This window comes from Carettochelys insculpta, chromosome 4 (genome assembly GCF_033958435.1).
Source record: "Carettochelys insculpta isolate YL-2023 chromosome 4, ASM3395843v1, whole genome shotgun sequence".
NCBI lineage: Eukaryota > Metazoa > Chordata > Testudines > Carettochelyidae > Carettochelys > Carettochelys insculpta.
In genome coordinates, this window is record NC_134140.1 from 133,903,310 (window position 1) to 133,915,960 (window position 12,651).

A 12,651-nucleotide genomic window follows, 5' to 3' on the forward strand; every position below is an offset into this window, starting at 1 on the left:
CCTCGGTAACAAACAAGAGGAATTTGAATTGCTCATTTATGAGTATAAATTTTATCTAGCTATTACTGAAAATGTTGCAATGGTTCCCATGACTGGAATATTAAAATTGGCGAGTATAACCCATTTGGGAAAGATTGGGGAGGGAGGAGGAAATTGAAGTAGAACTATGTGTAAGAATTGCCATTACCACTTTCCAAGCTGGTGATAACTCAGAAGAAAATGATCTTGAATGCTTATGGATCAATGTCCTATCAGAGCACAAGATAGGGTATTAGTTGATGTCTGCTACAGACCACTAAATCACACTCGGAAGCAGGATAACCAGCTCTTTAAGTATCAATCCATAATATGGAGGGAAAAGAAAGCTGTGGGATCGCAGAGGAAGTCAATTTGAATGACATATGCTCAAGTCCTCATTTTTCCAGTAATAAAATACCCATGGAGTGTCTATGTATGTGTGTGTGTGTGTGTGTGTGTGTGTATATATATATATATATATATATATATATATATATATATATATACATATAGCATCAGAATAAGACGAATTCTCAGCATGAGCTCTTGCACGGATGGATAAATAATAACTGATCGTAAAGTTAAAAATTAATGGTAACTTAGATATGAATGATGATAAAACCACATTTATAATGCAAAAAACAGAATAAAATCCATACAAGTGATACAAATACCTGGTTATGTAAAGGGCCCAATTTCTCAAAGCTGAAAACTACTATGAGGCAAATCTGTTGTGAGGAAGAATTTAATCCAAAAACGTGAGTGATAATTGGAAATTATTTAAGAACATTTTACTCAATGTCCAAAAAAGCCACAGTCAAGGAATAAGTCTGCATCAGTTGAAAAATAAAACAACTTTTGTTTAAAGGAAAAGTAGAGGAGTGCATGTGTAGAAAGAGATAGACAGATCCAAGAAAGAAGAAGCTGATGGTAATTAATATAATTCAGAAGCTAGGAACTGTAGAAAATTTATGAGAGAAGCAAAGGGACACAAGGAGAAATCTATGTGCAGCAGGAAGCAGGCAATAAAAAATCCTTTTAAAGTATATCCAAGTATATAAAATGAATCATAAAACTGATTCATTAGTAGATGGAAATGACAGAATTGTCAATAATGAAGAAAAGGCAGAAGAGTTCTGTGTTTTCTTTTAAATGTTACAGTCCTATCACATGATAACAACATTTTTCCTTTCGGTGATTACATCAGGAAAATATTAAAAGTCAGCTACTAACATTAGCCATTTTTGAAATCAACAGGTTCGGGTAACTTGCATCCAAGAGTTTCAAAAGGGCTGGCTGAAGAGCTTGTTGGACTGTTAATGTTGATTCTGAATGAGTCTTGGGACAGAGGAAGCTCTAGAAAAGCAGAAGAGAGCTTATATTGTGCCAACATTTGAAAAATATTCATGGGCTGGCTGGAGTAATTCTAGGTCTATCAGTCTGACATTGATATGGGACTTAGTTAAAGATTTAAAGGTGGGTGATGTAATTAAAGCCAGTCAAGATATTTATATGGCAAATAGATCCTATCAAACAAGCTTGATGTTTTTATGAGACTACAAGTTTGGTTGACAAAGATAATACCATTTATGTGATAGACTTCTTTAAGTTATTTGATGTGCTACTGAATAACATTTGGTTAAAAAAACTAGAAATAAATCAAATTAGCAGGGCACATGGTAAGTGGGTTAAAATCTAACGAATTGAGAGGTCTCAAAATGTAATTGTAAATCATCATAGATGTGTTTCTAGTGGGGTCCCGCAGGGATAATTTCCTGGACCTACACTACTTAACATTTTTATTAAGGACCAGGAAGGAAACATAAAATCATCTCTGATAAATTTCACAAATGACATGGTGGTTGGCAGGCGTGGTAAATAATGAAGATAGGTCACTGATCTGGAATTATTTGGGTCAATTGATGAGATGGGTACAAGCAGGCATGTGCGTTTTAGTATTGATAAAAGCAGATATCTAGAAACAAAGAATGTAGGTCATAATTACAAAATTACATTCCAGGAAAAACCAATGCTTCAAAAAAAAAAAAAAAGGAGGTCAGGCAGACCAATCACCTGGCTGTGATTTCCCAGTGTTATGTTATGGCCAAAACAGCTAATACAATTCCTGAATGAACAGAGAAATCTCGAGGGAGAATAAAGATGTTTTTTTAATCTCTGAATTTGTCACTGGAGCTATGACAGCTGAACTAGTATGTCCAATTCTGATGTCCCTATTCAAGAAGGATGTAAATTATATGGAAAGAGTTTCAAAAGAAGCTATGAGAATGCTTAAAGGATAATAACAAGTGCCTTGTAATGATAGACTCCTGGAGTGAGATCTATTTAATGTAACACAGAGAAGGTTAAGGAGTGACTTGATTAACCTATAAGCACCCACCCGAGGAACAAATATTGAATAATTCAGTCTAGGAGAGAAAGGTATAAAGCAAGGGTTAGAATATGAAGCTTGATAAATTGAAACTGGAAATCAGGCATATATTTTTAATACCAAGAGTAATTTACCATTGGCACATCTTTCCGAGTGTCATTGTGGATTCTCCATCACTGACAAATTTCAAATCAAAATTGGATGATGGTCTAAAGATACACTGTTGGAATTAGTTTGAAGAAGTTCTCAGGCCTCAGCTCTATTGGAGGTTAGACTAGCTGATTGCAGTGGCTCCTTCTTGCCTTGCAGTCCATGAATCTTATTAGATTTTCCATGTTAACTTTCAAGTATCGGAGGGGTAGCCGTGTTAGTTTGGATCTGTAACAGCAACGAAGGGTCCTGTGGCACCTTATAGACAAACAGTAAAGTTTTGAGCATGAGTTTTCGTGAGCACAGACTCACTTCATCAGATGCTCAGATTATCACTTCATCAGCATCTGATGAAGTGAGTCTGTGCTCACGAAAGCTCATGCTCAAAACTTTACTGTTAGTCTATAAGGTGCCACAGGACCCTTTGTTGCATGTTAACTTTGTTACCCACACAAATGGAATCTGGCTCTTTGTCACCCCTCAGCTCTCAAATGCTGAAGAAGAAGAAAACTTCCTTCTAGAACCTAGGCCCAGTCCCTGCAGATGATCAGTGCAGGAGCATCCTAAGTCTTGCCCCATGGAGTAATACTTAGAAATGTATCTTAGCTTGCCAGGCCCACATCCTGGCAACATAAGAACATAAGAACATAAGAATGGCCATACTGGGTCAGACCAAAGGTCCATCCAGCCCAGTATCCCATCTGCCAACAGTGGCCAATGCCACGTGCCCCAGAGAAGGAGAACAGAAGACAATGATCAAGTGATTTATCTCCTGCCATCCATCTCCTGCCCTTGTACTGAAGGCTAGGGGCACCATACTTTACCCCTGGCTAATAGCCATTTATGGACCTAACATGCAAAAAATTATCGAGCTCTTTTTTAAACCCTAATAGAGTCCTGGCCTTCACAGCCTCCTCCAGCAAGGAGTTCCACAGGTTGACTGTGCGTTGTGTGAAGAAAAATTTCCTTTTATTAGTTTTGAACCTACTACCCGTCAATTTCATTTGGTGTCCCCTACTTCTTGTATTATGGGAAAAGGTAAATAATTTTTCTATATTCACTTTCTCCACACCATTCATGATTTTATATACCTCTATCATATCGCCCCTCAATCGCCTCTTTTCCAAACTGAAAAGTCCCAGTCTCTCTAGCCTCTCCCCATATGGGACCCGTTCCAAGCCCCTAATCATCTTAGTCACCCTTTTCTGAACCTTTTCTAATGCCAATATATCTTTTCTGAGGTGAGGAGACCACATCTGCACGCACTACTCAAGATGTGGGCGTACCATAGTTTTATATAGGGGAAGTCTGATATCTTTTGTCTTATTATCTATCGCTTTTTTAATAATTCCTAACATCCTATTTGCTTTACTATCTGCCGCTGCACACTGTGTGGATGTCTTCAGAGAACTTTCCACTATAACTCCAAGATCCCTTTCCTGATCTGTCGTAGCTAAATTTGACCCTATCATGTTGTATGTGTAATTTGGGTTATTTTTTCCAATGTGCATTACGTTACACTTACCCACATTAAATTTCATTTGCCATTTTGCTGCCCAATCACTCAGTTTGCTGAGATCTTTTTGTAGTTCTTCACACTCCCTTTTGGTTTTGACTATCCTGAACAACTTGGCGTCATCTGCAAACTTTGCCACCTCACTGCTTACCTCATTTTCTAGATCATTGATGAACAAGGTGAACAGGATCGGTCCCAGGACTGACCCCTGGGGAACACCACTAGTTACCCCCCTCCATTGTGAAAATTTACCTTTTATTCCAACCCTTTGTTTTCTGTCTTTTAACCAATTCCCAATCCATGAAAGGATCTTTCCTCCTATCCCATGACCGCCTAATTTACATAAAAGCCTTTGGTGTGGGACCGTGTCAAAGGCTTTCTGGAAATCTAGGTATATTATGTTCACTGGATGCCCCTTGTCCGCATGTTTATTAACCCCTTCAAAGAATTCTAATAGATTAGTTAGACACGACTTCCCTCTGCAGAAACCATGCTGACTTTTGCCCAACACTTTGTGCTCTTCTACATGCCTTGCAATTTTATTCTTTACTATTGTTTCTACTGATTTGCCTGGTACTGATGTTAGACTTATCGGTCTATAATTGCCAGGGTCTCCTCTGGAGCCTTTTTTAAATATTGGCGTTATATTGGCCGTCTTCCAGTCATTGGGTACCGAAGCGGATTTAAAGGATAGGTTACAAACCACTGTTAATAACTCCGCAATTTCGCATTTGAGTTCTTTCAGAACCCTTGGGTGAATACCGTCTGGTCCTGGAGACTTGTTACTATTCAGCTTATCAATTAACTCCAAAACCTCCTCTAATGTCACTTCAATCTGGGAGAGTTCCTCAGATTTGTCACCTAAAAAGGCTGGCTCAGATGTAGGAACCTCTGTAACAACCTCAGCCGTGAAGACTGAAGCAAAGAAATCATTTAATCGCTCCGCAACATTACTATTTGATTCAAGAAGGCCAGGCTTAGCTTTCACAGTTAGCTCCTCTGCTGGTGCCAGTAAATATAGCCCGATGGATTTCCACGGAGTGATCCCAGTTCACGGCAGCAGTCTCTGACCTTTAATTTTTAAAAGGCCTAGATAAGTAATCCAGTGTCATGAACATACACTTGTATCTGGAAGGCCCATTCAGATGCTATGCAAGGCAGTGTGAGTTTAAAGTGGAACTAATGTTTGAATGGACAGAAGAGTGAGGTCATCATCACTATTGTGCATGCTACTGGCCTCCTATAGCAAACCAAAGCCCCTGTTTTGCTGTCAAGTCTCTGTATATCGAGCTGCTCTCTCTCTCTCTGCTACTATCTCCACCAACTCCTCCAAGGTGCACAAATAATTAAATTCCTTCTCCAGTTGCCATATCTGGACTTTCATCCACAGCTCCCTGCATCCAGAGCCCCTTCCCCTTCCTGACCTGATCTGTCTTAAGGCCATCCTCTCTCCTCTAAGTCCTTCTCTAAAACATACCCCTCTCAAAGGCCCCACATTTGTATCACCTTTTCTGTGTTGAGCACAAGCAGTACCTGTGAAATCTGGGACTCTCTTGTATGGCAACATCTGTGGACTGGCAGAACCATTGAGTGGTGCAGAATCAGACAGCTCCAGTGGCTGCAGGGGAGGGGAAGGTGGGAGTCCAGGTGCTCTGGCCGGGGTAGCTACAGATGGGCCAGTAGCCGGGGGGCAGCAATGGCTGAGAAGCTGTGGGTCAGGACCAGTGGCTAAGCAGGAAAATTGGTGGTCCACATCCAGGAAGCTAGCAGCTGGAGCCAGGGACCCAGGAAGCTGGTGGGCCATGGCCGTGGCTGAAAAGTGGGCAGCCTTTGCCCAGGCCCAGGTATGGTTAGGGCATGAAGCAGGAATCTGGCAGCCAGAAACAGGAGCCTTAGTTTGGATATGAAGCTAAAAGTCTCCTTGCATGGAGAAGGTGGAGTTAAAATCGTATCCCGTTTATAAAGTGATGTTGGGGTTGGGATGCTGCACTGCCTAATAGCACAGCCTTTGTTCACCCAGTTGAAGATGACGAGCTGTGCCCCCAAGTGCAAAATCAAGCGATCTGGCTTTCATTGGAATGTGAAGGGTGACAAATGTCAGTTTACTTCCCAAACATCACATTTTAGGCCCCAATAACTATTAATATCTGTTGTCCTGGAGCAAATCATATCTTCAACACTTCTGACAGCTGCTGTTTCTCTTTCTTCTCTTTGTTATCTCTAGTACCCATAGTCTGTTCTGCCACCTCGGATAACTTCATTGGTAGTTATTTGATAGGGTTTTTTTTCCTTCTTGTGCTTTTAGCGTCAGTTTGTGCATAGCGCTTTGACCTGCAGAAATCAAAGCTAAAATTGATCTGGGTCATCAGTATAGCTTGTCTAGCAAATGCCTGTACTCTGTTACTGAACTGTCTCACAAAAATTATGCTCTCTGCAATAAAAGAGAGAGTTCTGGGCAGAAATATTATATTTTAGAGAATGTGTGCTCAGGCTGTCCACAGATTGTCTAATTGCGGGAGCAGGGAGCATAATATATATTTTGATTTCCTGGCTATTTTGAAAAATAAAAAATAATATTTTGGCATGAGACTGACATTGATACATTTTCAGTGAATCAAAGGCAAAGGTTGAAAAAAATTCATTTCAGGTCACATAAAATGCTTATTTAACTGAGAGAAACATTTGATTTTTAATTTCAAGCTTTTTAATTTTTTTAAATAAGAGTAAAAGCACATTTTGAAATTAAAATGACACTGGAGATCAAAAATCAAAAACCTGTCAACATATTTTTTCATTTTTTAAAATTTTCTTTCCAAATAAAAATCACTGTCAGTAGTTTCATAAAACGTAGTAGTCTCAGTGAATTTGCCTTTTTATCAAAAACTAATTGGTTACAAAATTTTGCACAGCTCTACCTGCTTGCATATGTTCATTAAAAGATTTGGCAAACAAGAATTTTACTCAGCTGTCTTCTAATCATTATGAAACACTCTGTATGTCTCCCCAAAGTGCTCTGCTTCCCTCAGATTCAATTTGATCGTTACCATCCATTTAGAGAGCAAGATAGGAACCAAATGATATCAGTGTCCCCTGCCTTTCCAGTGTTTTCTCACAGTAAATAAATGAGGAGGGTGAGCAACTGCTCACGCATGCTAACAGGCATCTCACAGACCTAAAGAAAAGAATGTCTCTGTTTGAGGTGACTGTATTAGCTAATTAGCTCCACGGTATAGAAAGATTTGAAGTCCTGGGGATTAGGACGTTACATTCAGCAAATGTGCTTCCTGGTGTTTTTGTTATTAAAGGCGGGTTACTCATAGACTGGGCTGCTTTGGATCCATGCTAGTGACTTTGGATCAATATTTATGCCCTTGCTGAGAGGAAGGTGAAATTACATCTCTGTAAAAGACTGGTGGGCTCTGTGAGATTTTTGTCTAGAAAAATACGTCATAAAAAACGGTATTTCAAAACTACAAATGAAGCTGAAGGTTTAGTGGCTTTAAAATATGTTAGCTGGTTCTCAGATTCAGCACTGAGGCGAGCTAGCTCATATGTTTCCACACAGCCTATATTTGCCCAGACATGACCATAGCAAAGTGCCCACACATAAGGTTTTACATCTCAAATCTGATTTTAGTAGTGTAACTTATGAAGGGACTCAGCGTGACCACACAAGTTTTATGCTCTTAAAATAGATTGTCGTCATTGCTTTTAAATCAGGGTGCTCTGAAGGCCTGCTTCAGCTCATTGCCTTGTTTTCCAAACAGTCTGGGTGTGTCTACACTTGCATTCCTCTTTTGAAAGATGTATGCAAATAAGGTAGATTGAAAATGCAAATGATGTATAAATTTGCATATTCCACACCTCAGTTGCATATTCTGATTTTGAAAGAGCTTCTTTCGAAAGAAGAAAGCCAGTGCAGATGCTGCTCTTTCGAAAGTAAACCCTATCTTCAAAAGAATCCTTCTTCCCATTAAATAAAGGGTTTACTTTTGAAAGAGCAGCATCTGCACTGGCTTTCTTCTTTCGAACGAAGCTCTTTCGAAATTAGAATATGCAAATGAGTTGACCAATATGCAAATGTATACCTTATTTGCATTTTGATTTACCTTATTTGCATACTTCGTTCGAAAGAAGAATGCAAGTGTAGACACACCCTCTGTGCCAGTGTTAGGGAAGGCTGACCTACCTTCTCCCAGGAGGGGGATTGCCAGAGGAATGTACCCATTTCTCCAGACAGAGTCTTTCAGCAAGAGTTGGTGGAGGGGCTGGTTAGGAGCACTGTCGTTGGTTCCCTACAGCTTGATGATCCCCCTGCATGGCAGCTATCTGAGAGTTGGATCATGGGTATTAGAGGCACTTTGGCCCTACTTTGAAACATGCCATCAGCGCAAAGTCCTTCTCATTGCCTTTTAAAATAGTACACTGCAGAATAACTGAAGGAGAGGGGAGACTTGTCTGGTGGATAAGGCAGATGATTAAAAATTGTTCAGCGAGCTTTTTCTTTTTCTGAATGGAAAACTGAGATTTTGGTAAAAAGAAAATGTTCACAGATATCAGCTTTAGTGAATATTTTGTTTTGTTGGAAAATTCAGAAACCCAAGAAAGGAGAAAATTGAACAATTTACTATTTTTAATCTAAAAACTGAAATGGCTTCGGTTTGGAGGGGCTTGGGGAGCATTTTTATCAACAGTTTTCCCCTGCCCCGCCCCAGCTACTTTAGGGGAAAGCACATTTTACTGATTTTTCTTCTGCAAAGAAAAATGAATAAAAAAGTACTTTTCCAAACAGCTCTAGTAGAAAACTGCTTTTTACTTGGAAGTTAGATGAGAATGACATGGAAATCAAACAAAAGGCTAAAGTAAACATGGACTACTTCCCCCTTCACACCATGTGCGTTCACATGTGTCTTGGTGCAATTATGCCACTGGAGTTGTGCATTCACACATAACACACTGCATTTCTCATCTGTTGATTACACACACAGCATTTAAACCAAGCCAACCAGACAGGTTTTATCTGAGGTGGGGGAGGAGCAATTTCCTCTGTAACTATATATACTGTCAAAACAAAAAGCAGTCAAGTAGCACTTTAAAGACTAGCAAAATAGTTTATTAGGTGAGCTTTCGTGGGACAGACCCACTTCTTCAGATGGGTCAGTCCCACGACAGCTCACCTAATAAACTATTTTGCTAGTCTTTAAAGTGCTACTTGACTGCTTTTTGTTTTGATAGTGTATAGACTAGCACGGCTTCCTCTCTGTTACTATATATACTGTATGTCGATTCCATATTTCTATCGTATTTAACTTTCGCGGTTAACATACGTAGACAGTTTTATGCTCTCGTAGTTCTAGCTCTGATCTAAAAGGACACTGCTGCTATTAGTAAGAAATGATGGTGAGAAGCTACACCATGAAATTAAATGTAATTTTTTATGAATTAAATAGGTCCCCAGTGGTACCCTTCTCGTATTGGCCTGCGACTAGAACGCAGTAAGTATTTATTTGGATGTCAGCTCACTCTCTACTATATTACCGTCTGTTAGCTGGTGTTTCTTCATAACATAATCATACCATATGGGCTAAGCCATAAGCGCTTTGGCTGATTAATATGTATGACCAACTAATTAGCTTTCTCCTCAGTTAAGAAAATCTTCCTGAGGATTTATAATATTGCCTTAGCTCAGTAGGCATTATTATGGCACAACAAGTTTCAGTGGAAAGTCACCAGTTCAAAACCACTGCCTCCATTATTGTTGACACCAATCCTCACCCTTCTTGGAAGCCTCAACTGAAGAGCGGATGACTGAATGGGCCACAGAGAACAGTCCCTTGTCTGTCTCCTTTAGATAGTTCAGGAAAGACATGGAAAGTGTGGGAAACTTGGCCACTGCCCTAGCTGCTTCTGTGTGGATGAATAGAGGACGTCATGCAGCAGGTGAAATGTGTCTCACCCATGAAAGCTCATTACATAATCAATAAAATTGTTAAGTCTTTCAAATGCTACAGGACTGCTTGTTTTTTGTGAAACTACAGACCAACACTGCAACCCCTCTGTACCTATTTAAGTGCACCCAAACTCACTCAATAGTTTATAATCTAGCATTGTCCATATAGTGTGGCTTTCCTCTGGGAGCATTAATAACTCTCTGATCTCAGTTAGATTATTCTCCAGGATTAAGGTAATTAAGGGTGAAAGAATCTCAGGTCTGGCTTGTATATGCTTCACAAAGTCAGAAGGAGACAAAAGCCGCCAGATTTTACATTTGACAAAAGCCGCATACAGCCACCATTTATTACAAGCTAGATAACAGTATTAAAAATAGCCCACTGACTTAGATGGTACAGAAATATGTGAACTTTCTTCTAACACATGAACCAAACTTTTTGGAGGTTCAAATAGTTTTGTCAGTTTGCTGTTAGTGGTATTCCAATGGTAGTCCTATTGATGTATACACATGTAATGAGTGACAGTTTCTGCCCTGAAGAGCATACAAGTTAAGTAGACCACACAGACAAGGGGAAATAGATAAAGTAACTTAGCTGAGGTCATGCAGTCAGTCAGTGGCAGAGCAGGAACTTTCAATGAGAAACAGTTCAGGTAGCCAGAGACTGAGATGTTATCTCACATGGTGCTTTTCTGTTCTCCTTCCAAGATGCGGTTTCAAAGAGCTCTGGAAAAGATTTTATGCAATTTTGTACCCACTAAATCTCTTATAAATAGGTGAACATGAGTCACCAGCATCAAGATGATTGTGTGTTGCTTCTCCATGCTGTGTCGTCTTCACACTTCAGTCATCATGAGCATAAAAACTAGCACTTATCCTATGTGCTCTAAAGACTAGGAAGTAACCACTGAAAACCCCAAATACATCAGCGAAGAAGTGACTTCATTTCAGGCCCAATTCATGGGATGGAATGTGAATTGTAACAATGCTTAACTTCTGTGTGTCTTGCATTTTATGCTGGGCTGTTACAAGCAGCGTATTGTTCAAACCATTTATTCTTGTTTCTTTGTCATTCTAGATGGGCCCTATTTGAAGGATTCTGTTAACATTCAAAGTTTGGCAGTTTCTTCCATCATTACCCTGTATTTTACAGATCTGGGCCAGCAGGTCAGTTGGACGACAGTAAGTATGTCTTGGTAACAATCAACATGGCAAATCTTCATGTAAACCACATTCTAGTTTCAGCTCACTCCCACTTCCTTGGCCTGTCCTTCTCTCCATCAGATCGCATAATTATATTTTCATCCCTTAAACGTGAACTAAGTGATAGCCAAGTTGTCAACCTACTAACTTAGACATCCAATTAAGATTAGAAGCTGGACATAACCATAGTGTGCCACAGGGAAAAAATCATTTTTAAAAACAATTTTATTTTATCTTAGACTAACAAACCAGTGAAGTACCTTTAACCAAAGATATTCATTTACTGCACAGGTTCTTTGGGTTTCACAGTGAAAGGACATAGCTATAGAACTTTGCAAAAACAGGAAAATATTGGGATTGTCTTGTCTTTGTGTTTTGTCCATCAGTCTGGCAGAAAGGAAGAAAGAAGCATCAGGTGACCGATTACTTTGATGAAGCTGGCTAATGAGATTAAGGAAACCCCGGTATTTTAACTGGTTTGATATAGGGTGATGCAGTGGTAGCATTAATTTGCAATGGATAGAGAAAGGTATTCTATGAAATGGCTACATGCTTTTATGACAGTCGTTCTTTGTTGGGAGTAGTACCAGCACATAGCAAAAGGCAGTCTTTGCCACAAAGATCTTACTGTCTCACTGGTCTGACAAACAAAGAAGTGGCTCTTTACACCACAGCTGCCTTGGCCGGCAGGTGTGAGCTTCTGGACAGCAGACAACACACTGGCAGAAGGATTTCATGGATGGCATCTCTGGATGCTGTGCTTCCATAGCCATTTGAGTGGGCAGAGAGTGGGTTCAAGTGCCCTTCGGAAAGGGTGGGGAAGAGTTAGACAGGAATATACAACCCCTGTGGAATTGTGGAATAGCCCAGGAGGACTAATGGCACCGTGCTTGATTTGTATGCATTCTCACCACAAAGCAGGCATGTTGTCATGCCTTGCTGAGGTGGACGGCTACCGTCCCAGCCATACTCGTCAGATTGGGCTTAATGAACCCTCTGCCTTGAGTGAGATGTTTTTTTGTGTGGACAGATGGGAGCAGTAAAGGCTGGTCTAACTCTGTAATGATTCATAGAACTCTAGAACAGAAAGGAACCTCGAGAGTTCATAGAGTCCAGTTCCCTGTTGGACCAAGCACCCTTTAGACCATGGGTGTCCAACCTTTTGGCTTGCCTGGGCCGCATTGAGTGAAGATAGTCTTTGGCCACGTACAAAATATATAATATAGTTAATGTATATAAATCACATAATAATGTTAAAAGCTTACGATCTTGTGGGGCCGCATTACTAGCTGTCCAGGGCTGCATGCAGCCCGCAGGCCGCAGGTTGGACACGCCTGCTTTAGACCATACCTGAGAGGTGTTTTTCTAACTTGTTCTTAAATATCTCCAGTGAAGGCACACCCCAATAAGCTGTGCATGGGTAGT

General features: G+C 40.1%; 1 protein-coding gene across 8 annotated transcripts in view; it reads left to right on the forward strand.

Moving 5' to 3' along the window:
* Positions 1-12,651, forward strand: part of TECRL (trans-2,3-enoyl-CoA reductase like) — a 119,942-nt gene that overhangs the window by 59,326 nt on the left and 47,965 nt on the right. For 5 of the 8 annotated variants that reach the window (XR_012645495.1, XM_074993905.1, XM_074993909.1 and 2 more), the window contains exons 3-4: positions 9,524-9,568; positions 11,102-11,205. Coding sequence is in view for 7 of the 8 variants with exons in the window: in XM_074993905.1 (XP_074850006.1) it covers positions 9,524-9,568; positions 11,102-11,205 (149 nt within the window). In the remaining variant the exon portion in view is untranslated. The remainder of the gene's footprint in view (positions 1-9,523; positions 9,569-11,101; positions 11,206-12,651) is intronic. The other 3 variants (XM_074993906.1, XM_074993908.1, XM_074993907.1) reach the window with 3 other exon arrangements.